Below are 26,628 nucleotides of genomic sequence, written 5' to 3' on the forward strand. Positions count from 1 at the left end.
GTTCGATCCTCTTTGTGTACCCCTGCGCCTACGGTGCTTTATTTATCTACTGAGCTTGCAGGGTGTTTAGTTGGTCTGGGGATTAGTCGTAGTGCGCGTAAGCTGACACGGATACCCCGGGTTATAAAAAAGAATATATATATATATATATATATATATATATATATAAACCATTTCAAAAACTCTACAAATAACAGAGGAAAAAAATAGCTTTTTAATATATTTATTTTTGGCAATCAATTATAACTCAGCTATTATTAATATTTCCCTTTTTTGAAAAAAGATCTCGAGTTCATATCTCTACTTTCAAAAAAAAAAAAAAAACAAAGATAGCCGTGAGAACAAAATGGTTAGAGCATTGATGGTATCAGTATTTGGTTTGGCATGTAAGCAAGGAACCCTTTTTTGAGCTGTCTATAGCTTTAATTATATTGTATATTCACTTGTCTCTCTCGCACGTATTCTCATGGTTGATTATCTTGCCATGAGCTCCATTGTCTCTTTTATCTCCTCCTTCCATCGTCTCACTTGTCCAGCTGAGCCCACTAAGAAGATAGTGCTTTGAGTGAGATGGCTCAAATCCTAGGTCGCCATCTTCATCTGTTCATGCCCTTGTCTGTGCTCATTCTCCAGATCGCCATGGCAGCAGGTAATAAATGAATTATCTACTCATGTTTTTTTGGAGTTCATTATGACTCCTTCGGCCCTTGGTCCCTCCCCTCTACGTGTATTTTGTTTTGGAGCTACTTATGACTTAGTTTAAATTTTTAGTTAATCCTCGTATGTATTATCAAGAACTATATCTATATGTATAATTTGTAAGCTTTTAATCCATTTATAACTTATTCCCTCTATGTTGTTTTCCAATTTATTTTGTTCCTTGAGAAATTTGATTTGGTAATTGAGGATAGTCTATGCATGCTATAGAAATCATACTAATAAGTTTCGGAAGCCAACCCGAGTCCCGGGTCAGTTGCGATGACCTGAGTCACGGGTCAATTACGATGACTCGAATCAACTCAAATCTTATAATAAAATTTTTTATTGACTTGACCCAGATCAAACTTCTAATCGGTTAGCTACTGGATTAGCCTATTAAGAGCCGGGTTGCATTTTATAATAGAGATAGAATAAACTATGTATTTAATCTTACATTTTTCAATCCATGTATAACTTAGTCACCCATTAATTTCACATTCTTTTTTCCCCTTCTGTTTTTTTTTACTTTTTTTATATAAATAAAATAAAGAAGAGAGAAGTAGGGGAGAGGTGCAAGTTTTGATTATGAAATAAGTACTTTAAGAATAAAAACAGCTAAATTGAGGATGATCAATGATGGTGGACAGGATTTGTTAATTATTTATTGATACTACAAGGACTAATTTACTAATTCACTAAACTATAAGGACTAAGTTTATAATGAACTCATGTTTTTGGTTTTTGCTGTTGTTTTGTGATGTTGCTTTGGGCAGGACAAAACACGTCCGCAGAGGCAAAAAGTTTTACGTTAGTTAATAACTGCAACGAGACAATATGGCCTGGAATCCTAACAAGGGGTAACAACAGCAATGGCTATGGTTTTGCTCTACAACAAGGCCAAACCGCCTTCTACAACGCCACGGCCGGATGGAGTGGCCGGATGTGGGCACGAACCGGTTGCAGTTTTGATAAAAACGGCACTGGAACTTGTCAAACAGGTAGCTGTGGCACCTCTATAAACTGCACAGTCCCGAGTAACCCACCCAACACCATTGCCGAGTTCACTCTTGGTGATGTTGATTTCTACGATGTTAGCCTTGTCGATGGATTTAATTTGCCTGTAGTAATTTCTCCTATTGATGGCAAGGGAAATTGTAGCATTTCTGGTTGTGATGGGGACCTCCGACAAAATTGCTCGTCCGGACTGGCTGTTAAGTCCGACGGGAAGGTCATTGCTTGCCGGAGCGCATGTGATGCTTTCAACACCGACGAATACTGTTGTAGAGGAGCATATGCCGATCCTGTAGCATGTCTGCCAACCAACTATTCCAGGAGTTTTAAACAAGTCTGTCCTGCAGCAGCTAGTTATGCATTTGATGACAGTATAAGCATCATAACATGCTCTGCCTCAGAATACGTTGTCACCTTCTGCGCCTCAAGGTAAGCAAAGCTTAATTATCACTGCTTCTGCAAAATTGATGCATATATGTACGTGTTTTGATGCCTTTTTTCAAATGAATTTCTCCTTGTAGAACAATATGAACATTATGCTGACCAACTAATATGCCTGTATGTGAGTCCAGGAATCAAAAGGTGTGCTCTTATCATGATAACAAGCTTGTCTGCAATACATCGAATGGTTCAAAAGCATCTCCCCTTGGCCTAGGAGGATGGATTCTGGTGTTGGCACTGCCTTTGACATATAATTTGAAGATGAAATTCTATCTCAGCTGACATTAATGCTCCCCTTCTCTCGAGAACGTCCTCTCCTTTGTGAATCAAGAAAGTGTTCCTTTGTCAGTTTTGAAATCACGACCGACTTTTCCTGATGCCTTATTTTTTGCAGCATGTTTGAAACTCTCTGGATTGAATTCTATTCAGATATTTTAGTCAAATCATGAGCCCATAACCAGTCAGATACAAAAAGAAGATTGGAAGTAACAGATTCTCAGTACAGTAACATACTGACAACATGAAATGATCAAAAGCTTCTGCTTAGCAAAACTAGTTCAACTAAACGAATATAATTTTTCAGGGCTGGAGTGAATTCTCCATTTTAATAGCAAAACAATAAGTTCTTGGTGTTACCTGCTACATTGCTCCATGGATACAATAGCTGGGAGAGATATAATCCCATCTGTGGTAGTGCTACCATGAATAGTCTGTTCTGCCAAAAATATTTCCTCTAGCTGTTGAGCATCAAATGTAGTTCCAACATCAGGCTGCTGCTTCTTCCCACCATGATCACCAAATGGAAGTGAACTCGTCCAAGAAATCTTGGGTTTTAGAAGCCCATGAACTCAGTCTTTCTTGCACTGCATCTGTCACCACATCACATCACACAAATATGCAAAGTTGCTGAATCCTACTTCTTAGCCACTACCTACAGTTGCTCACTTGGATCAATGCCATTGAGCTTCCATTTGTCTCCTTCAAACTGACTCGCAACCTTAAACCTGCAGCTTCCTTTTCTTGCAGAATTGCCCCCCGCCCCCCCCCCCCCCCCCCCCCAACTCTTGATGCAACAAGGAGGATGAATTTGAGGGTCAAATCGTGATTTTGGAAAGCATTTCTTGGATTTTGATTTCTTGTTGCCCACTATGTTTCATCATTCACTCACTACTTCAGTAGCGTTTCTTTCTTTCTTTCTTTTTTAAATAAGAACTTAGATTTATCACCTAAAAAAAGAAGAAAAATAGAATAGATAAATAAAAGGATCTTATCCTTACATTTTCAAGAACCCATCTCCATCGTTGTTTTGCATAAGAAATAATATATTTCTTTATCTAGAGTGTACATGGAAAAAACATGACCTCAAGCCTGCCTGACCCGGAAAGATTTCATGTTCGACTTCAAAAATATTAATATTTGATAAAACCCGGTTAATTTTATCAAATTTAACCCTGTCAACACTAAAAAAATTTAAAAAAAATATAAAAAATGATGATTGTTTTAATAAAAATATTCGATTTGGATTAATTCAATGAATAAGTTTATCCGAGTTGACTCATGGATTGATTTAGTTAAGATTTTTTTTAAAATTAGCACAGTAAATTTAAAGTTTTTTCAAAATAACATTATTTAAAAAAAAATTAATAAAATCCTATATATTTATTTTGTTGTGCTTATTGTGCTTATGAAGGGTGATGTTTATTAAATATAGTTATTTCTAAATATAACAAGATAATTATCACGATTTATAATATTATATTTAGCATAGAAAGAAGACAAAAGCCAAGTACATTCCATGAGCTTCCGTTGCCTGCATTTATTTCCTTCTCATCCTCACTAACCAGTTCAGTTAGTGCAAGAGATGGGTGCTTGTCATTCACGTTAGATATGCTATCACTGGATACACCATTCCATCTATCCATGGATCCAATTGATTGAATTGTTTGGTCTCTCGATCCAGAACAACAAGGAGGCGAGCAGTCCATTTCTCTCAATATGGCACATAATCGTCAGCTACTAAGGATTTCAGGGTTTTCCTCCATGGATTGGCTCAGAAAAGAAGAAACAGGCGCAGCTTTGTAGAAGCGAAAAATAAAAGAGCAATGAACAGAGCAAAGTGACTAAATGAGTTCAATCAAAGAACGAGAGGATATATATAAACTAAGGTAGAAGACAACAAGAGAAGAGCTACTAAGGATTTCAGGGTTTTCCTCTATGGATTGGCTCAGAAAAGAAGAAACAGGCGCAGCTTTGTAGAAGCGAAAAAAAAAAGAGCTATGAACAGAGCAAAGTGACTAAATGAGTTCAATCAAAGAACGAGAGGATATATATAAACTAAGGTAGAAGACAACAAGAGAAGAGCTACTAAGGATTTAAGGGTTTTTCTCTATGGATTGACTTGGAAAAGAAGAAAGAGTCGCAGCTTTGTAGAAGCAAAAAAAAAAGCTATGAACAGAGCAAAGTGACTATATATACATATAAACTAAGGTAGAAGACAACAAGAGAAGAGGATTTATCGTCTTGCAGTTCTTCCTTGAAGGTGAAAATTATAGTGCAGAATAAGTTTGTATTGGAAATTGAATACCTATTTTATAGCTACGTACAGGTATGTCTCCATGTGTCAACCTGCCAAGGAGCAGTAAGAGATGTGAAAGGTGGCGGGCATGCATGGCCATAGTAATTAAGAGCAAATGCCAATTTCTGGTAGCTTCTCGCTTGCTGGTCATCAAAATCGAATCAAAACAATATTTTTTTTTGTATTATTATGTAGAAGAGCAAGCTCGCCGTGTGTTGCCAGATTGTTCATCCCACCCCACAATCTGCTTAGAGGTTGGAGTGGAAATCATCACATGGATAACACACCTCGAGGAAAAGAAAAGCAACCTCGTTGCAACGCATGATCTCTTTACATGATGCTGCTAAGAACATGCTTGCTGGCAAAAAAGCAGGGCATATGATATATAATGGCCCAGACAAACTTTAAGATTACTGAGATTGACTCTGGATGCTGTTAAGCTGGTTCTCGATTTCTTTTCCACCTAACTTTTTTAAAGCATTTTAATACTTCGATCTACTTCTGACAAATGGAATTATGTTTGTCGACGGTTTGATTTGGTCAAATCAACAGTTCAATATCATCATTAATGCAACATGACACTATATTTATAAAAAATCATTTTTGTTTTAAAAGAATTCCCAACAAATTTAGATCAGTAACTTGTACTTTTTTCCGTCTCATAGCTAATAAAAGGACGAAATAGTCGTTTGATTTTTCCTCATCGAATTTCATTTTCACACTGTTAAAGCCTGCTTTTCTCCACTTTTCTAGCTAGCTAGCAGCCACCACTGCTCTGCTCAGCATCGATGTGGTTTTCATCAGTTCATTCTCCTAAATTCTTCCCTTCCACATTCATGACAGACCAAAACATTTCTCCGTGTTCTTTATATCATGAAAACGATGGAAATTTAAAAAAATAATCAAGACTCATATCTCATAAATAACAGAAGCACAAATAATTTTAAAAAATACAGAACATAGAGATAAGCAAGACTCATATCTCAAAACGATATCCACATCACAAACGAGTTTCAGTAGTGACCCTCAAAACAAATGTGTATCTGCTCATGTCAACAGCTAAAGAAAGGCAAACACCCTAAGTACCAAAAGTTCATACTAATCATCAAATTAGCTCCCTCATAAGCCATCCTCTCTTCTTCTCATCACAAAATAGCACCTCGGTTTTTCAGAAACTAGAGAAAGATGCAACTACAAGTCCGACGATTAAAGATCCGGCAGAGACAAATAATCCATTAGAACCGGAAGAACCTGGAGACGGAGCTGGTGCTAGCTCATTGGATACACCATTCACAGACGGTCCGGCTGCAGCAGATCCTGCTGCATAACACACAATTTCGCAACAAATGAACAGTGTGTTTGATCGGGAAACCAAATAGCATGAAGATCAAATAGTTATAAATGAAACAGCAGAATCATACGATTGAATGACTCCTTAAAAAGCACCTAGATGCAAGCAAGGGAAACTGCTTGCCACATTTATAACCATCAACACCCTGTTGTTTTAGGCATCAAATTCACCATGTAGGGGGGGGAATTTGAGCGTGTTCGTGCACCGAAACTACAACAAGCGAAAGTAGATTACAAGTTCCCCCGCACGAATGAGATGGAAGGGGAAATCTCTTGTTTCTTCTTTTAAGAAAGGAAAGGCAAGATCAGATAAACATCCAATCTCAAGACCAAATGACCAAGAATGATGGCTGTCACGTTGTCGCATTCCACATTGTTCAAGAACAAACAAGAGAACACAAATGAATCACTTCAATTCAAATATAAGAAATCTAGCTTAAGGCTTGGGAAACGGAGAGAATTCCCCTCAAGTATAAAATATCAGAAACTAAAAAACAAAAAAAAGGATTGATTTTGACTTAAAGATTGGAGTACAGAATCAACATCATCATATAAAAGGCAGCACCATTAATGCTCACTCTTATAGATACTCATCAGTCATCACTCAATAGAAACATTGGGACCTCAATAACAGGACATGCAATAGATTATACCAAAATCAGGAAAAGAATGACAGGAAGACATCATCAAAGCACTTAATTTCTTCTTTCTTTTTTAAATAATCCAGACATGGGTGGGGTCAAAAAGAAAAAAATCTAAATAATTCAGCCAGAGTATCAAGTGTCACATCCACATACATAAAAGATATCAATAATAAATTAAAAAACAACAACATGATATTTTTTTTCAAAAAGAAATATTATCAGTAAAGATCAGGACTTGAACATACCAGGGGCACCAGCAGGGCTAGGTGTGGTCACTGCAACAAAAAAAAAGACATTTAACCAAACAATGAAGAAAAACAGCAAATTCTTGAAACCCCACAAGAAATATTTAAGCACAAACAAAAATAGAGTGCGAAGTACTTACATCCGCAGTTAGACGCAGGAGGGGCTTTGATTTTGCAAGCAGAAGGGAGAGCTAGAGCCTTAGTGACATTCAAGACGACACCAAATTGAGCACTGCTCTTGAAGGCCTCACAGAGGCACTCAGCGTCAGTGCCCAGCACCGTTTTCAAACCAGAACAGCAAGTCCCTTCTGGCTTTTTTGAAGTGCTGTCGTTCGACACAAACGACAAGCAGTCAGCCATGCTCAGCACCAGAGTGGTGCAGTCCACTGAGGGTGCTGGGGCTGAGGCGTGGCGGTGGGAGGCACCCTCTGCCCAGATACAACAAGAGACTGAGATTGTGCAGAGAAGGATCAAAGACAACACCTTTTTTGATGCCATTTTGTTTATTTCTTGAGAAAAATATGTTGCTGCGTTGCAGAAGCCGAGAGAGAGAGAGAGAGAGGTGAGAAGGGGGAGTTGTGGAAATAGGGTTGGTGAAGAGAGTTATAAATAGAGGAAATGGAAGTGGGGGTTTCAAAAAGTGGAGTGGGGATTTGCAGGTTTCGAGAAGCAAATATTGACTTCATATTTCAAATTTTTGAATTCAATTATTTGTATAAAAATATGGTTTCATTTAAGATAATAAAAAAAATTATTTTAATTCAAATAGATTATTTTTTTTCTTGGCTATGCACGCAACTCAACATTCTTGGTTAAACTTGGACCGACATGAAGTCATTCAATAACTCGTTTTTTTTTTAATTTTTTAAAATTGATGTAATTAAAATTTAATTATTCTATAAATAAATAATATGTGATCCAATTAATTTAAGCAAATACAAGTAAAATTCGATGAAATTACTTTAAAAGAATTTTTTAAATTTTTATCTAAAATGTTGTCATTTAATTTTTTAATTTTATCCCAATAGATTTTGTTTTAGAATATTTTTTAACTATTCAACGAACTTACAAACTTATAAACTTATGATATACACTTTGAACCATATATGATAATTATATTTTTAGTTTTAAATTCAAACTATTAATTCAATAATGTAGTTTTTTAATCTCATGCTATGTTGTCGTTAATTTTTTTATAGTTAAATATTAAAAAAATAAAATAAAATAACACACGAGTTCATAATTCGATCATGATCTTAAAAATAAAATCACTAGCCAATGACTAATATTTAATGTTAGTAATACAAAATAAAATACAGAGATGTAAGTTGTTGTTTTAATTTAAATTCAATTATTTAGATTTAATAAATAAAGAATCATGTAAGTTGTTGATATTTTAAATTAAATACATTTATGTAATTATATTTGCATAATTTAAGGAATATAGAAAAAACATGAATTAAAAAAATAAAAAGAAGGAAAAGGGAGTGACGACTGACGGGTGATGGCAATTATTATGAACGAATAAAATAATAGCGAAGAAAGGCAACGGCCATTTTTTTTCTCACCTTTTTCGGCGATGCCATGTGGGCGCATAAGTCGGTGCATGATGATCTCATACGTGGCATACGTGTCACACATCCCATCCCATGTGTCGATTTTCTTTTTTCTTTTTTCTAAAAAAAGGAAAGGCATGTTATCATAGTTTTCTTTTCTTTTTTTTCTTTAATATTAATAAATAGCAATTTACTGCCAAGATCAAAGTATTAATAAATAGAAATTTTCAAAATGGATAATTAAAACCATATTAAATTCTATGTTCCTTCTTTATTTTTATTTTTTTTTTACAAGTAGGGTGATTATTTTTGGTTTGATACGTTTTTTATCAAAAACAATAACCAAACCGAAATTTTAAAATAAAAAAAAACCAAATACCGGTTCAACTGACCAGTTTCGGTTCGGTTTGGTTTTTTTGGACAAAATCCGGTTCAAACCAGTTTGGTTTGGTTTTTTTCCGGTTTGGCTCGGTTTTTTCCGGTTTGGGTTCGGTTCAGTTTTTTCGGTTTCAGGCTTACAAAACCGAAACCGAACCGATCGGTTTTTTCAAAATTTTAATCGATTTTTTTTCACGGTTCGGTTTTTTCGGTTATTTTTTTTTCCGGTTTTCTCTTTTTAATCGGTTTTTCAGTTTTTTTACTTACTCCTAGTTGCAAGAATTCGGATATTTCATAATGGCTACCTAATTTTTGACTAAATAATTAATGATATCTAATTATATTATAGCATATGCTTAATTGCCATGTATTGGATTGACAAATATCTTGCTCTATTTATTTTTTTTATTTTTTTTTAAATAGAGTAGAAGCATGTTTTTGTATTTTTATAGTGGGATTGTTTTTTTTGTTGGGGAGAGCCTATGATTGTTGTTTTGCTTTAGAAGCAATGCACATGGTTTTCGTAATTATACATGGAACCGAAAGTAGCTTCTTTTTTTTTAGTCGAGTAACATATGTGATCATCGGGTTAAATTATTTTAATATAAAAAAGTATATTCAAGTGATAATAGTTTGAATTAATTTATGATAATTTGATTAATATATAATTTAAAATATAAGATTAGAATAATTCTGTAAAAAAAATTATGAGTTTAAAACGTGATAATAAAATGTCAAATGATAAAATTAAAAAAAAAAACAATTAATTTCAAAAAATTAAACATTGAAGAAAAAAACATAAATCAACCCTAATTAATTTGACAAACTCTCTACACGGGAAATGAGATCGGGAAAAGAACTAAAAAATTGAAAAAAATTGAAGTTAAATCAATAAAAAAAATGATAAAAAAAAACTGAGTCTGCTTGTGTTAACTCAACTAACCAGAACCTGAGATAACCCCATAAAAAAATATGAGTCAACACAGGTTAACCCGGCTAACTCGTTATCCATGATATGAGATCGGGATAACCTCATGAAAAAAAAAAGAGCAAAACATGAAATGCAAGGCTCAATAACTAAATATTAAATGATAAAATTTTAAAATATATATATATATATATATATATATATATATATATATATATATTAAAAAAGAACACATTAAAAATACTAAACTTAAATTGTATTAATATATGAAATTAGTAACCTTGGTCATGAGACCGCAATTAACCTGTAGAAGGGAAAAACAAAAAAGTAACGAAGTAAAGTTCTCTGTCATAAAAAAAATAAAAAACCAACAAATAACAATTATTTATGAAATCCAGTCCAAAACTATATGAAAAAAAAACATGGTTTAAATTAAAAAATAAAATAAATTAAGAAAAATAAAAAACAATAATAAAAAAATGATGACCAAAATTAAATATAAAAATTTAACGAAATAAAATGATAAAAAAATAACAATAAAAAATAAAAATCAAATTTAATAAAAAAATAATGATAAAAACAAATTAAAAAAAAAACATTAAAAAACATGGAGGGCAAAATCATCGTTACCTTATAAATAATGTTAAGATGTCCTGTTTTGAATAGACATAGATAATCACACTTGTCAACATACAATCACCATATCAAAATGATCATACACCATAGTAATCACAGGAGACCAAGATGATAGGTATATGATTATCACCCCAAGATGACCACTCTCCGGTGCTCGGAACTTTTAACCTCGTCACGATGAACAACTTCCGGTCACCGTGTCAAGATAATCATGCTTTGAGCAGGCACATGCGATCACCCTATCAACATTATCAACATGCGAGCTCATCTTATCTTTTTGCACTCAATGTTCAAGTTTACTAAGTGTATTTTGTACTGTGATAGATATTGTGGTTGTGATTTAAAAAAATTGTTTTATAAAAAATATTTTTGATTGAAGTTGATTTGATATTTATATATGTTTGGTTAAAACTGTGGTTGAAATTAAGATTGAACAAAAAATAATTTAATGTGTTTGGTTAATAATGCTTTTGAAATTGAGGTCATAAAATAATTTTAAAAAATATATATTAATATTGATGGTTTTTAATTTAAACATTGTAGATTTAACTATTGTTATTACATCATGAAATAAATAATATTTTATATAAAATATTTTTTTATTATTCCATTAAACTATCTACAATTCCATCACGTATGAAATACATCCGACAAGGACTACAGTTTTTTTGGTTTCTTAAGCGCGCAATAACATCAGGTAAAATATAACAGGAACAAAATTGGGATTGCGATCAAATTCTGTAAATGCTACGTCATCAAGCGATCTCTGTCTAATTTATGTAGTGTCATTGAATAATGTTAAACATTAGTATTTCTAATAAAACAGAATTAAAAAATAAAAAATAATTTTTATTTTTTATTTTACTGGATCGGACCTGGTTCAATGCATTTTAAACTTTGAACCGAAACTGTTAGCATTAACGATGCGTAAGAAGCAGCAATTGATTGCTTTTCTTTCCCGTGTTTTGGATGCAAAAGCACTGTGAAATCTATAAACAGTAAACTGTTTTTTTTTTTTTTTTTTGACTAAACAGGTTCTATCTGCTTCTAAATAAAACACAGACGAAATCTCCTTACCAAACGGCGTCACTTAAGAGGATTTACCATTCTAGACCCTAAAAAGTTTTCTACTTTTCTTGCTTTCATTTCTCTACTCCTTCAACACGCAATGATCCATGTGTTGGCCATGCATGCTTCGAAGAGGGACCCGTCCTTTCCCTCGTCTAAATCACTTTTCAAAAAGGAACGAAGAACACCGTTTTTTATCTACAATTTCTGATGGGATTGATTGACAGAGTCTTCACTGTTGAAGTCAAAAACATTCTATTGACCTTCATAGGAGAAAAAATCTATCGAAGATACTATATATTATCAATATAAATAGTGTACATTTCAATTATTATTATTATAATATAAGGTTTCATTAGCTCTTAATTTCCAAAAACCATATATTATTATTATTATTATTATTATCTTAGGAATAAACTCTTATCTCAATCATTTCGAGTCATCATTGCAGGCTGATGCGCCGAGCAACAGTCCTGCATGCTGCATCATTTCTTCATGCATCCACCCAATTAGGCTTTTCTGCGGATTGTTGGAAAAGTTCCTAACAGAGTTTATTACTCGGAAAGCTGAAAGGACTTTGACTTTTTAAAGCCATAGGGCACCATTTTGATCTTTTGTTTTTGATTTCTTTCCTCCAGGAACTGATAAGTTGGACCTTTTGGTGTTTTTTTTTCAACAAAATTGAATCAGATTCTTTGAATTACTGGAGCATCGGAGGCCTGGCACGGCTTTTGATGCATGGAATTTGATCATTGGGAGTCCTAATCCCAGTTCGACTACACAGTGTCTCTCGGGGGCTACGAGCCTCGTCTCTGCCAGAACCCGAAGACTATCCCGACTCCCTCGAACCAGATCCCCACTTGATAAAGGGGTCTTTGACGAAAGTATTCCTGAGCATATTGGATATCCAAAGATCATCAGGTTTATTCGGATTAGCACAGATAAACCTTCTTCTTTTCTTTTTTTGTCCCATCAGTTTTTTTTTAATTTAATCCTTTAAAATTTTATTTCTCAGCATTATATTTATTTAAAAATTAATTTTAATTATTTATTTTTATACCTGCATGTGGGCCTTTTAATATTGAGAGAATATCTTGATGCTCGGTTCGAGTAAAATAAAATTTAATTTTATTGATTAATAAAAATTATAGTTTGAGAGATTAAATTCTTTAACAAATATTGAGTTCCTTTTATTTGCTAAGGTCAAGAACTGCTTTGTGCTATCAAAGTAATTTTTTTTTACTCTTGACTTTTGTTTATTTTTTAATTTGATATTTTCACATTGATTTTATTTGGGATTTTACCTTGTAGTTTCTTTTGGTTACCTAGGTATTGAGTTTTTGCACTATCGAGGGAAATTTTTGGTACTTGCATGATGCTCAAATTTGCAAAAAAAAACAAAAAACAAAAAACAAAACAAAACTAGATTAAAATAATTAAGTATTAAGGGACCAAAATTAAAACTAAAAAAAAATATGGGGATTAGGGTAAACATGCATGACAAATAAGTCGGCATGTGTACCACACGCATTAGTGGCTGAGAGGCTTTAGTGACTTTCGACATGTGAGGTATCACTGGACAACCAAACGGCGACTTCCAAGCAACGTTGAAATTGTCTTACCGTGATCTTTCTGGTGGTCTAGCTCGTGTATGGCAGGTATTGGCGGTTGGACTCAGATGGGTTTTTTTTCATCTCCTTCTTTTTTTCCCTCTCCTTCCCTTAGGAATCGTGCTAGCCTGTAGAAATTCAGATGTGTTCAGTCACTTGTTATTTGTATTAAATTTCATCTTTATTATTTCGATTGCTATTTATTTTGTTTTGATTTTTTTTTAATTTTATCTCTTAGCATTGGATTTTTTTCAGTTTTTATGTTAAACTTGATCCTTATTCTTGTGATCTTTATTTGTTTTTTAATTATTTTCTTAATTTTTTTAATTTCATCCCTCATCATTTTATTTTTATATCAAATTTGATCTTGGTTCTTTTTATTTCTATTTGTTTTTCATACTTTTTCATTGATTTTTTTTTATTGTATCCCTCAACATTTTGTTGATTGGGGATTTGACTTCACAATATCTTGATTTGCCTTTCATGGGATTTGCTCGATCTTATGATCCAGGTCACGAGTTTTTAAAATTAACCCGAGTTGACTTCAATATCTTTTAGGTTATTATTTGAATTAAAACAATTGGATTATTGGGATTGGGGTAAATATTTTTAGTTAAATAATTGTTTTTATTTCAAGCCACCTTTTTTGTTCACTCCAATCCCCATATTTGAATTTTAAAGATTGAGTTCATGATTTTTTTTCTTTTTATGAGGTTGTCCGGCCTCATAACCTAAGTTTTGTGCTTGACTTATTTGCCCAAGTTATTTCGGATTTTTTTTTCCGGGTTATTTCTTTGAGATTGAATATTTTTTTGTCTTTATCTTTCAACATTTGATTTATTTGAGAATTAGTCTTCATGATTTTTGCCGTTTTATCTTCTATTAGATTATCTTATTTGGATGGTTCAAATTTGGTGACCTTACCTGAGTTTGTTGATGTTTAATTTTTTTGGAGTTTTTTTTATTGATTTTTTGTTTGTTTCATTCTTCTACACTTGATTTATTGAAAATTATGCATCGTTATTTTTTCAATTTATTTTCTATGTAATTATTCTAATTTCACAACTCATGTTACAGGTTTGCCATGCTAACATGGGTTATATCAGGTCACTCTTTTTTGTATCAGTTTTAGATTTTATTTATTTATTTTTGTAATTTAGCATTAAGCTGTCATTTTTTTTTAACTTTGAGCATGCATGCTTTTGTTGCGGTTCATCATACTCACCATCCTATTGAATCCAGCAGGTTCCGTTGCCCTTACAGATTAAAGACTTTATTGAGGCTTGCTATATATATATATATATATTAAAATACCAAATATCCGATCCGTTACCATGAATTATTGCACGGTGTGTGGTCTCTGATGTGCTGCACTTTAGAATAGAAACAAAAGCTGCAACAGAAGCTCATGTTCCCATTGGTCCGAAATCTATCCAAGAAATTGCTCAGATTTCATTATCCTACATGGCTCCATACAAACCCCTTCTTTAGATCCTCCTTCCCTCGCCCACTCATCGTTCAAGAGAGCATTAAAGCCACCGGCACCAACAAGTATCTACCATTTGGAAAGAAAACAACCTCAGGGCACCACAAGTTCTTGTACAGAAACCAGCTTCTTGGACCAGAGAGAGAGAGAGAGATGGCTGCTGCCTCCGGTGCTGTCCTAAATGGATTGGGATCTTCGTTCTTGTGTGGAGGGAAGAGGAGTCGAGCCTTGTCGGGAATTGGAGCAACTGGGATTGGAAGTTGCTCAGTTGGTGCGAGGAAGTTGACGATAGTAGCTGCTGCTCAACCAAAGAAGTCTTGGATCCCTGCTGTTAAAGGTGGTGGCAGCTTCGTTGACCCCGAGTGGCTCGACGGCTCGTAAGTCTGATCTCTGCTAAATGTAGTTGGAAGTGTTTTTTTGCCCTTAAAAAGCTACATGTCACTGCCACTTACACTTCTGGAATTTATAATGGTAGCAAGGGCTGAAGTATGCTTGTCTCCACACATTTGATATGCAGGCTCCCTGGTGACTACGGTTTCGATCCTCTAGGCCTAGGCAAGGACCCTGCATTCCTCAAATGGTACAGGGAAGCTGAACTCATTCACGGCCGGTGGGCTATGGCTGCCGTGGTGGGTATCTTTGTTGGCCAAGCATGGAGCGGCATCCCCTGGTTCGAGGCTGGTGCTGACCCTGGTGCCATCGCACCCTTCTCCTTCGGTTCCCTCCTCGGCACCCAGCTCATTCTCATGGGTTGGGTGGAGAGCAAGCGGTGGGTGGATTTCTTCAACCCCGAGTCCCAATCCGTGGAATGGGCAACACCGTGGTCTAAAACTGCAGAGAACTTCGCCAACGCCACTGGCGACCAGGGTTACCCTGGCGGCAAGTTCTTTGACCCTCTGGGCTTTGCAGGGACTCTCAAGAATGGAGTGTACATTCCTGATGAGGAGAAGCTCGAGAGACTTAAACTTGCTGAGATTAAGCATGCTAGGCTTGCCATGATTGCCATGTTGATCTTCTACTTTGAGGCTGGTCAAGGCAAGACTCCTCTTGGTGCACTAGGACTGTAAAACCTTTACATGATGACCATTTCTGTCATCAATGTAGATATAAATCTATTTTTTAGTGGATAAACATTCGCCAACTCCAATTCTCTGTTGTTGAGCTATATGATAGTAACGGTTTTATCCATGATTAGCTTGGATTGGATTTGGTATTTGTGATTTTAGAATATTGGGTTACTGTACTTCACCCTTTTTTTCTTTTTGTTTATCAACTATGGTGCCATGCTCGTTTTGGTTCAAGGCAAACCACGAACTTGGGAAGCTAGGGTTCTTAAAGCATAGATGAGGCAAATAACCTTGAGCCAGATGCATCCTCTGATAAATTTTTATCCACAGTAGACCTTTATAAGACATCAATTGAATGGTTTTCCTGCCATACACAACTCAGAGAAGTATTAAGCTGATAACAAGATTTTGAACAGGAAACTGTCACTCATTCTAGGTTCCCGTAGAAAAGAGCTTTAACACTTTTCGAGTGCCCAAACAACCAAAGAAAGCATGGAGATCACATGCATGTAATTGGCATGGATAGACTGAGAAGAAAATCGTACTCTTAGCACCAAGAAAAGCAACTCGGGATTGAAATCATAGAAAGGATTGTTGTGTTTTCAAGGAAAAAAGAAACCATGAAGAATCTACTGAATGGTAGAAAATAGTAAGCACGGATTATTCACCACCAGTAGCCATCAAAAACTCGCCCTCGCATACTACCTCACCTCCAACATAAGCTTTCCCCTCCATCTTTGCTATTCCGAAGCGTTTCTGCAGCTTGATTAGTGTCATTCTCATAACCAAGGTGTCACCCGCAATCACTGGTTTCCGGAATCTCACTTTGTCAATTCCAGCAAAGAAGAAATTCTCACGAGAACCTCCAACTTCTGGTTGCAGCATGACTAAACCACCAACTTGTGCCAACGCCTGGACCAAACAACCATCAACTCATATCATTAATTATGTGACTTTTTGCAGGAGTCTGAACTCTGAAGTACATCAGTATGGCCATTAGGCAAATAAGATTTGACTTCATTGAATGCAACAGGATATATAAACGCAATTTCCAACCTAAGGCAACAAAGTAGACCATAGATTTGAAAGTGCTAGGCAAATCATTTTCAGATGTGAGGCCACTACATGATGATGTACGAGTATCATCATGTCCACTGGCGAAGATATCAGAAAGTTCATCACTGAATCTTAAAAAGACATCTATGGAAAAGAGATACAACCATATGCCATAAGTTAAAGATGATGCTTCAGTTATGACATTTTAACTTCCTCAACCTTCTGATGATGTTTATTTATAACATTTAACTTCCTCAAACTTTACTCATTACAGAAAACACATTGCAGAAGACCAATCACACGGGGAAAAAAATAGCATCAATATGCATGAACAGTATCATCAGACTCAGAAATTGCAGGCTGTCATATATGGTTACGCAAGGGGCGGAATGGAATGCCTTCTCACTTCCAACCATTTTATTTTATAGGAGTAATACTGTTGATGAATGTTTGAGTCAATGACACCTCCATTGTAGAATCTGATTTGTTGAGAGAATGGCAAGAAAGCATGAATGAAATCCAAAACCACAGCAACAAGTTCTTGAGGTAAAGGATTCGTGGAAATAAACAAACAAAATAAGAAACGAAAAAAGGCCAGTGTTTATTGTAATTGATGACGAGGTCATAATACCTTGAGTGGAGATTAGTAATTCATGAAATAAAACCAATTAGTATCAACAGGTTGGATGGTCAGGATATGTGCTAGGCATGGCACACCCAACGACTGACACTTAAACAAACACAGAGCCCAAAAAAATGAGGTCAAACCACCCCCTGCCAAAGCCATAAAACTTTGTCAGCCTTTCTGAAAAAAGCTCCAATAAAACCCTCCAGAAGAGCGAAATGATGATGAAAACAGGTCAAGTCAGAGTTTTGCCTCCTGACTTATGTCAGTCATTGAGTGGATCAGGTTTGGTTGGGGTATCAGTCTAAGTCAGGACAGGTTTGGGCCCTAAATATTTTTATATCTTTAATATTCTCTGATGTATAACGAACTATGCTTCCTGGGAGGTGACTATAACATGGTCAAAATTATCATTTGAAGTTTAAAACTCTTTTAAGTTGCTCCTCAAAGTAATAAATGATGAGGAATGCAAAACAGGCTCCCTCCCTCTCTTCCTCTCATGTGGGTAAAGCAACCAAACTCAACTTTTGTTCTACTACCACCAATTGCCATGATAAATCCTTAATGTTATCCTGCCATAAGACGATGATGGTGGTGGTGATCATAAGATCATCATGCTCTGGCACTTTTGAGTTTGTTTTCTGGACCAGGTAACCTATGAACATAACAAAAACATCTTAAACTATAAGCTATTCTAACAAAGGGAGAATGCACAACACGTGCACACGCAAAAGCAGAAACTATTAGAAAATCTTAAGAAGTTTGTTCTCTTCTTCTACAAAGATTTGGGGGATTCCTTCAAAAATAATTAAGATATTTTGTTATCCCATGCAGCTTTAGTTTTAAAAAAGAAAACTTCAACATGCGAGGGAAAACAAAATGCTGAGCAAGAGACCATTTCATGCATTTTCATCAAAGGCGGCATTATAAACATGAACCGTTGAGCTCATTTAGTAAAGAAAGATGATCCAAAATAACGAACTCAAACAACTAAAGTAGAAGAAGATACTCCAGAACTTTATGAAGGATCAAATAAAGGCTCCTTAAGAATCAATCTTCTTGATCCAGGTGCGTAGTTCAGCATCCACGGTAGCAAGCAATTATCAGCTTCAATTATAGATGTAGAACTTAAAAGCAACTAAACTACACGGGGGATACTTAATGTGCACTGATCTCAGCAAACACTGAAGAGTAAAAGTGATCCTACATGTTAAATTATTCTCTATTAAGTCAGGTAAATCTTTAACTTCTTCCACATTTGTCTCCACTTTCCGTTTGGGCATCTAAAGGGAGAATCGATATTTAAGAAGGCCTGATTCACATGTGCGCATCCTTCAAATACATTTGATTAATTTCCTGGCACTCAGAGAGCCAATTTGTGTAAATGGCAATGCAATCTATGCCTAACTGTCCCCTGATAATTCACATACATCTGGGCCATGTGAACACAACGCGAATTTGCATACATATAGCAGTTTGTATGATCATTACCAAGATTTCGCATTTAAATACCCACTAGAAAAACTCACTTACGAGCGCATACACAGTCAAAACATTACCTCAACCATAAGAACACCAGGCATAATGGGCCTCTCTGGAAAATGACCAGGGAAGAAATTGTCATTAATCGTCACATTCTTGATGGCAACAGCTGAAACTCCAGGATTGTACTCAATTACTCTATCCACCAACAGAAATGGGAACCTAAAAAGCCATCCCATCCAACACAACACCTCAGTTAGGCAAAGAAACAAAGCCCAAAATTGGAAGCGGCAAAGCACAAAAAATCTTGTTTATTCCAGGTAAAAAAGACCAACCTGTGAGGTAGAATCTCACGAATCTGGTTGATGTCCATCACAGTGGGATACGCAGGATACTCTGCAAAATTATATTTCAAAGATACAGCAATCAGTAGAGTCAGACACAGAGAGAGGGCGAGGGCGTGTAATTGAGAAGGGCAAATTTCATACTGAGTTCAATGGGAATCTGCTCTTCTTTTGGATCATTAGCAGCAGCAGCACCAAGAGAGCAAAAGGTAATGAGAGAGCTAGAATTGGTTTTGTCCTTCAGCTTGAAATGGGCTGAGAGCAGCGGATTCTGAGATCTGGGATTGGAGACCGAAACCCGAGATGGAAGCAAGAAATTGTTGTTATTAGAGGGTAAAACTCCATGAGCGAGAGATGTTGAAGAAGAAAGAAGTGAGTTGGCGAACGCCGAGGTTGCCATGGTTGAGGATTGGAGAGTTTAGTTAGAAGTGTTATTGCTATATATGTTGAAGTGTTGTCTTTAGGGTGAGGGCGACGGTAACGAGGTGTGTTTGGACGGATATTTCAAAGTTGTTGCTTATTTATTTTATTTATGGAGAGTATTTTTGTTGTTGTTTGTTAGAGAGCATTCAAGGCATTGATTTACCTTGAATGTTCGTTCAACCTGAAATTTGATTTATTTTTTATTTAAATTAATAAGAAAAAAAATTAAATTTTTTAATTAAAAAATTAAATTGATTCGGTGATCTATTTGACTTGTAAAATCTAGCTAACATTTCTATTGATTTTTTAAAAACTCCCATTATAAGCAATGAAAAAATAAGCGTAATTTTAAAAATAATTAATGAAGAAAATTGTATTTTTTTTTTGCTAGGCAGCTATTTATACTTTGCAAGTTAAGTTTAACTGGTGCTCGGAGAATGCTTGAGGTTGCTTAAACATAAGATCTTTTTTAATATTAATATCATATTTGTTTTTGTGTTTTAAAAATATTTGTTTAAAAATTAAATTTATTTTTATTTTTTTCTTTACTTCAAATTAATATATTTTTAGTATTTTTATATCATTTTAATGTACTAATATCAAAAATAATTTTTTTAAATAAAAAAATATTATTTTAATATATTTTCAAATAAAAATTACTTTAAAATCATAGTCATTCTCTCAAATACCATGAGAAAAATACATAAAGCTTTTTCTTTGATTTTTTAGCCTCACACATGCCTTAGGGAATGCTCGGGGATTGTTCTTTAGATTCTTGACTAAAATGCCCATGACTTAAACATTAGATCATTAGCTTTGCCTGTGGCTTAAAGAATGCCTAGGGATTAATTAAACATTAGATTATGGAGCTTTCTTAAGACTTGGGAAAAATCTCAAAGGCTTTTTCTCAAGATTGCTAGCTTAGTGGAGGGTTTAAAGAATAATTAGGGCTTAAACATTAGATTAGAAAGAGATAAATTGAAATAATTCTCCTTATTTCATTCCCATTCTTTTTTTCATTACTTAGAAACCGTTTGGGAACGCGGTACAAACTGCGTTATCAAAAAAATTAATTTTTTTTTTGCTAAAATTTAATATGTTTTGTATGTTTTAGATCGTTTTGATGTGCTGATGTTAAAAATAATTTTTAAAAAATAAAAAAACATCATTGACATGCATTTCGGCACGAAAAGTTATTTGAAAAGCAACCACAACCACACTGCCAAATATTCTCTTAGCCAATTTCTCCATTCAGTTTGATTGTTTATCATTCTCATCTAACCTTGTATCTACCGCGCTTGCCATTTGTTTGGGATCGCGTTTAAAATTATGGTATTTTAGAATTTGTATTTTTTTATTTTAAATTAATTTTTTTATGTCTTTTAATTGTTTTAATTTGTTGATGTCAGAAATAATTTTTAAAAAAATTAAAAAAATTATTTAAATATATATATTTTTTAAAAAATATTTTGAAAATCAATTTAAATGAATCAAAACTTGTAGTGGTTGTCCTCCTAACTTGTTCAACCACTAAGCTAAAGTAATTGTGTGCACATACCTACCTTTCACCTAACCAAGTTGACAGTCTCAAACCTTAAAGCATATTAGATAGCAATTTAGAGGAGTTAGACTCTGATTTATTTTTATATTAATTTTAGATATTGAATCAATTTTTAACTTTTAAGATGATTCTAAACATAAAATTTTATTAAAATTTATAAATTAAATTCAATTAAAATGGTTCTAAACTACATGCAATAATTTTTTTAATTATAATTTCAAGTTTTACAACTAGGATGAAGAAGAATGAATTTCTTTAAATATATTAGATTAAGGTCGAGCCAAATGGGCTAGGCCAACCTGGTTGCTTTGTAACAATTAATTAAAACCTGACCCAAGAAATCTTGTCTTGTTTCTGTATTATTAAGAGAGTTTGTTTGTTTTGTATTTTAAAAAATAAATAAATTTTATTTTTTTAAATAAATTTTTTATATTTTTTTATTGTTTTGATGTGAGGATATTAAAAATAAATTTTAAAAAAATAAAAAAATAATTATTTTAATATATTTTTAAATAAAAATTATTTTAAAAATCAATTACAACCACAACACCAAACATGCTTGAATTACTTATTTGATATTGAGGTTTAACATGTTTTTTTAATTAAAATTTAATTTCTTAATACTTTAAATTAGTTTTTTAATATTTTTGTATTTATTTGATATTTTAATATAAAATTTTTTAAAAATAAAAAAATATTACTTTAATATATTTATATATATAAAAAAATTTTAAAAACATTATTTACCCAGTATCATGCACCCCTCGAAACGAAAACGAAATTCCTCAATTTTCTCCTGATTTTGCATTTCCTGTCCAAAGTACAGACTCCCAGACAGAGTCCACCTCCTCATGGAGTCCAACAACAAAAACAACTACTCTCCCTCCTCTTCCTCCTCCACCTCCTCCACTCCCCACCCCGCCGCCGCCGCCGCCGCCACCACCACCACCACCGACCCAGTTCAATCCTGGTGGGAATCAGTCTCAAAAGCCCGTTCACGCATCCTCTCCTTATCCTCAATCCTCCCTTCACTCCCCTCGTCTTCTTCTTCTTCTTCTTCCTTCTCCCTTTCCTCTCTTGCTGAATCCGACCGCCCTGCCCTGTCTTTCCTCTCTTCCCCCGACGCTTACTCCCTCCTCTCCTCCTCCCTTTCCTCCCCTTCTTCCGGCTCTGGCTCCGATCCCCTCTGCCAGTGGCTCTATGACACGTACCTCTCCTCTGATCCCGACCTCCGTCTCATTGTCCTCTCTTTCCTCCCTCTTCTCTCTGGGATTTATCTTTCTCGGATCCATTCTTCTGATTCCTCCTCAGCTCCTTCACTCTCTGGGTTCGAAGCTGTTCTTCTTGCCATCTATTCCTCTGAGGTCAAATCTCGTGGAGGAAAGCCTGTTGTTGTTCAGATTCCTCATCTTTCGCACCCTTCTCTTTACCATACCCCTCGAAACAAGTTCCATAAGTCACAGCCCCAGGCGCCTTCTGTTGGGGTTTTGTCAGGGCCTCTTGAGCCCCAGATCGCTGTTAAGTCCACTAAGAGGCCTGTCATTGTTGGGGTCACTTTGGACTGTTACTTTAAGCACATTTCGCAGATGCCCACTTGGTCGAAAGTCGAATTGTGCAGGTTTGCTGGTGCGTGGGCTGGACAGGATTGTGCTTGTCAGGATAAATTTGATGAATACGATGATGCTGGTTATTTCTTGGAGGGCAGGAATCTGATGATAAGCAGCAGTGAAAGTGAAGATAACTTGGGGATTACTGAGTCTAAGGGAGTGAGGATTCCGCTGCCTTGGGAGATTTTGCAGCCATTGTTGAGGATTTTAGGGCATTGTCTGTTGGGGCCATTTAACACGCAGGATGCCAAGGATGCTGCTTCTGTTGCTGTAAGGAGGTTGTATGCTAGAGCGTCTCATGATTTGGTTCCGCAGGCGATATTAGCTGCTAGGAGTCTAATTCAGCTTGATAAGAGAGCGCGAGAAGCTGCAAAGGCAGCTGCTGCAATTACCACTTCAAATGCTAACACCCCTGCCAAAGCTAAGAAGCATGAAATTCTCTTGGTCTCAAAGTGAAACTGGTCTGTTTTGGCTGTGATTTGCGTGGCAGGTGAATTCTAAGTTTAGATCATTGGTTTTAGTAATGCATCATAATACCTGCTTTTATTCTGTCATAGTTATGTCAGTTTGCTCTTTGCAATGGATCTTACTGAACATGCTCGTCTACGGTATGTGGTTTCACTTTCTTGTTAGTACTATACACAAAGTAGAAAATTATGATTCCAAAACTTCTTTCTTTGTGAAGCTTCATTTTTTTTTGTTATCTTCTCATTAGAGTTTGACTCCTGCCTGTAAACTTTGCTGGAAAGACTTATACCCTTTTGAAGAATTGATATCTATCAATGAAATGTGCTTTTGCTCTAGTTTCATTGGAAAGATTGGTATGTACCTAACCCAACCAATGTTACTCCATGAAGTCACATTATTGCTTTATCAATGTTCTACTAGTGTGGCTAGTGGCTTATCTTTAAGGTTTGTGTTCGAGTACCTTTTCAAGTAAAATTGAACTTTGTTAGTTGGGATGATTTTGGGTTTCCCTCAAAGAAATCCTATTACCATTAAATTTCTGTATCCAAATATAGGTAACTTAGATATATTTAATAGTTAAATAAATGAGCTCTGGATGAGCCAATATGTATGCATGCATGCATATTCCAGTACTTAAATTGGTTGATGCTCATCTTAGGAGTTTCTACAAATAATCAGGGTAGTGAAAGGTTCTCATGCTCAAGTAGATAGATTCTGTATGGAAAATTGGTTTCTCTATCACAAATTTCATTATTCATATGCAGTTTATTGGATCAATGTAGGAAGAAATTTGAGATCTTAAACCTGAAAAGGAAGCTTGTATGGGGAAGTTTCTGAGAGACTGAGTTGAAATTTTGAGATAGAGCTGCTCAGACATTCATTATGATCATTGAGCATCATCCTAAGAAAGCAAGTCGCTACGAAAGATTGGCTTCTTACTGCAATGAAGCATTATAGCCTCACAACATTTTGGTTGAAACTTTCTTTCCAAAATAAACCTCACAACCACATACAGCTCCTCTAAGTAGGTTACTTGGGGAGGTGCCTCCAAGTCACAGACTGAGCAGATAGCTTCACCGAGGGTGATATTCTTTAAAAGCAAAATGTCCTGCACCTAATGAGTATAAAATATTCCATTTGGGCTTCAAACTGGATAAAGAATCTCTTCAATATGCCTTGGAAGCTTTATTAAAGCTAGATTTTTGAAGCCCATTAATTTCAATCTTAGTGCAAAGTGATTGCTACTATGATAAGCCCTAACATAATGAGGCAATAAAATGGGCAGGATTTATCATGCTACTTTGCTGCTATGCAAATAGGAGACAGTTAGATGCCTTTTGTTGTAACGTTTATTTATTTTTAATGGTTCAACTTTTGTCTTCAAACTGATATTTGTAATTTTATGGATTGCTGGGAATTTTAGTAGCAGAGTCTAGTTTTTAGTTTCTATTTAGTTGCTTTATTAAGTCCTAAATTACTGACTTGTTTAGGTTTTTATTTAGGAATCCAGTTCCCTTTAGGAGCAGGACTATATATAAATGTGTGTGTGTGTGTTTATATAGGGGCTGATAACGTGTCCCTGCGTGGAGATGAGCAAAATGCTGTCAACTGCGACCCTTATTCAGTCTCATTCATTCATTTATTTGAGCAAAATGCCATCAACTTTTATCCTTTTAGGTCAATGTCTTCTCATGATGACCAAGCAACTGGATGCTATTGTAATTATTTTTTCACTTTTCATTGGTAAATATACTTCAACTACTTGCTGTTTCCTTTTGACTTTGTTAAGAGGCCCATCGTAGGATGTCGGCAATTTTGTTTATGAGGGATCAGAAATGAAAGAAATTTGCTGTGGGATTGATGATTTTAGTGATTCTTTTCTTCTTTAGATGCCTGCCAAATGTGGTTTATAAATCTAACCCACTTCTGTATTTTGATTTATGCTCACGAGTTTTTGGTTCATGCAGGTTTCTTGGGTATATGTGATTATGAGTTGAAGTTGGATTGCTCCAACAAGGGTTTTGCACCTCCTTTGAGGTGAAACTGTTGACATTTAAATCAGCCATAGAATGGAGTCAAGCAGCTAGAGAGCTGCTTGTGTTTAGAAGTGTTCCATTTCAAGAACATGAATATCACCATGATCCTTGTTCTGAAAACTAGGCTGTGTCCTGTCCAACGAGTGCTGTAATTACTTTATTGAAGGTATGCATAGAGTGAGTGGGGCATGTTTTTTCGTTGTGCTTTATATAGGGTTTATGAATGTCAAGGCTTGGAACCACAGTTGCAGCATTTTCTCATAGTTTCTGAGATTTGATTTCTTTTGTTGACGATGATAAGTGTTGCACTATGTTGATTGCGCTAGGATACATCTGTTAGCCAGGCTGCGTGACTATTCTATTTGTCTTAATTGTCAAGGTGGGCATGTCATGTGGAAAACCCTCTTCCTAGCCCCCTCCCTCCCTCCAGCTCCTCCTCCTCTCTCTCTCTCTCTCTGGGGCAGAAACTGCTAGATATACGATAGTGAGAGGGTAAAATCTATAGTGAGATTCATTTACAGAAGGGTACTCGGTAGAAATCTTCTATGAGGATGAGCAAGGCTTCAAAAAATTTCATTTTCCCTAACTTTATTATTTTTTTAAAAGAAAATTGGCATGCATATTATATTTATTTAGGGTTAATTGTAATTTAGTCTTCATAGTTCATCAATATAAATTAATTAAGCCATTTAGTATAAAAAATAATTAAATATTCTTTTGACTAATATATTGTTTTAAAAATTGTGTTCTTTTCTCGCCAAACTTTCCATCCTGTCTATATTTTATCTTACCCTTTTTAATTCTTAAAATAAAAAAAATAAAATGAATGAATGGGAGAAAAAAACAAGTTAAAAATAAATATAAAAATCCAAGGATTAAATAATATTTCTTAGAACCACAAGGATTAATTAATTGTTTTTGCTAAATTACAGGCACTAAGTTGTAATTAAGTCATTTATTTGCGGATAAATTGTAATAAACCCTCGAGGTTTAGAAATTAGAAAGGTTTCTATAATTTCTTTTTTTCAAGATTGAGGAACTATTAAACCTTCAAACTTTTAGATCACGACTATAGCCTTACAATTATTACAATAAAAGGGTAAAGTCATTGGACTTAACTTTTCTTTTTATGGCCTCGAATTGCTGATGAAGCAACAATAAATTTCTTCTTCAAAAAGTATAAGATATCCTCGAATTAATTTACAGGTTGATGGATATTAAATTTAGACCTAAATAATTTTAATAACACCTCCCATAGGTATAATAACCAATAGACTTATAGTTCACTACTAGGCATGGTCCGAGCTATGCTTTGGGTTTTTTTTCCTGTAA

The 26,628-nt window shown here is 34.9% G+C and overlaps 5 protein-coding genes across 6 annotated transcripts; 3 read left to right on the forward strand and 2 right to left on the reverse strand.

Annotated features, from left to right (window-relative positions):
* Positions 1-391: 391 nt before the first annotated feature.
* On the forward strand, positions 392-2,594 carry LOC7480775 (pathogenesis-related thaumatin-like protein 3.5). Its single transcript, XM_002303123.4, has 3 exons — positions 392-649; positions 1,473-2,139; positions 2,283-2,594. Exons 1-3 carry the CDS (start codon positions 571-573, stop codon positions 2,431-2,433), a joined length of 897 nt encoding a protein of 298 aa, XP_002303159.4. The 5' UTR covers positions 392-570; the 3' UTR covers positions 2,434-2,594.
* Positions 2,595-5,615: 3,021 nt separating this feature from the next.
* LOC7461543 (non-specific lipid transfer protein GPI-anchored 31) lies at positions 5,616-7,605 on the reverse strand. 2 transcript variants are annotated; one of them, XM_002304036.4, is made up of 3 exons: positions 7,106-7,605; positions 6,966-6,995; positions 5,616-6,043 (listed from the first exon to the last, which is right to left on the reverse strand). In XM_002304036.4, exons 1-3 carry the CDS (start codon positions 7,461-7,463, stop codon positions 5,895-5,897), a joined length of 537 nt encoding a protein of 178 aa, XP_002304072.3. In that variant the 5' UTR covers positions 7,464-7,605; the 3' UTR covers positions 5,616-5,894. The 2 variants fall into 2 exon arrangements, with proteins under 2 accessions (XP_002304072.3, XP_006385219.2); XM_006385157.3 differs by having other exon boundaries at positions 5,616-6,046; positions 7,106-7,596.
* Positions 7,606-14,478: 6,873 nt separating this feature from the next.
* Positions 14,479-15,774, forward strand: LOC7480776 (chlorophyll a-b binding protein CP24 10A, chloroplastic). The gene is made up of 2 exons (XM_002303124.4): positions 14,479-15,004; positions 15,145-15,774. The coding sequence occupies exons 1-2, from the start codon at positions 14,550-14,552 to the stop codon at positions 15,692-15,694; spliced, it is 1,005 nt and encodes a 334-aa protein (XP_002303160.4). The 5' UTR covers positions 14,479-14,549; the 3' UTR covers positions 15,695-15,774.
* Positions 15,775-16,083: 309 nt separating this feature from the next.
* LOC7461544 (uncharacterized) lies at positions 16,084-19,698 on the reverse strand. The gene is made up of 4 exons (XM_002304037.4): positions 19,346-19,698; positions 19,193-19,253; positions 18,935-19,079; positions 16,084-16,606 (listed from the first exon to the last, which is right to left on the reverse strand). Exons 1-4 carry the CDS (start codon positions 19,599-19,601, stop codon positions 16,355-16,357), a joined length of 714 nt encoding a protein of 237 aa, XP_002304073.2. The 5' UTR covers positions 19,602-19,698; the 3' UTR covers positions 16,084-16,354.
* A 2,245-nt stretch (positions 19,699-21,943) lies between these two features.
* LOC7480777 (uncharacterized) lies at positions 21,944-25,696 on the forward strand. The gene is made up of 2 exons (XM_002303125.4): positions 21,944-23,282; positions 25,228-25,696. Exon 1 carries the CDS (start codon positions 22,037-22,039, stop codon positions 23,246-23,248), a length of 1,212 nt encoding a protein of 403 aa, XP_002303161.4. The 5' UTR covers positions 21,944-22,036; the 3' UTR covers positions 23,249-23,282; positions 25,228-25,696.
* The last annotated feature ends 932 nt before the right edge of the window (positions 25,697-26,628 follow it).

The sequence above is a fragment of the Populus trichocarpa genome, chromosome 3 (assembly GCF_000002775.5).
Source record: "Populus trichocarpa isolate Nisqually-1 chromosome 3, P.trichocarpa_v4.1, whole genome shotgun sequence".
NCBI classification, from domain to species: Eukaryota; Viridiplantae; Streptophyta; class Magnoliopsida; order Malpighiales; family Salicaceae; genus Populus; species Populus trichocarpa.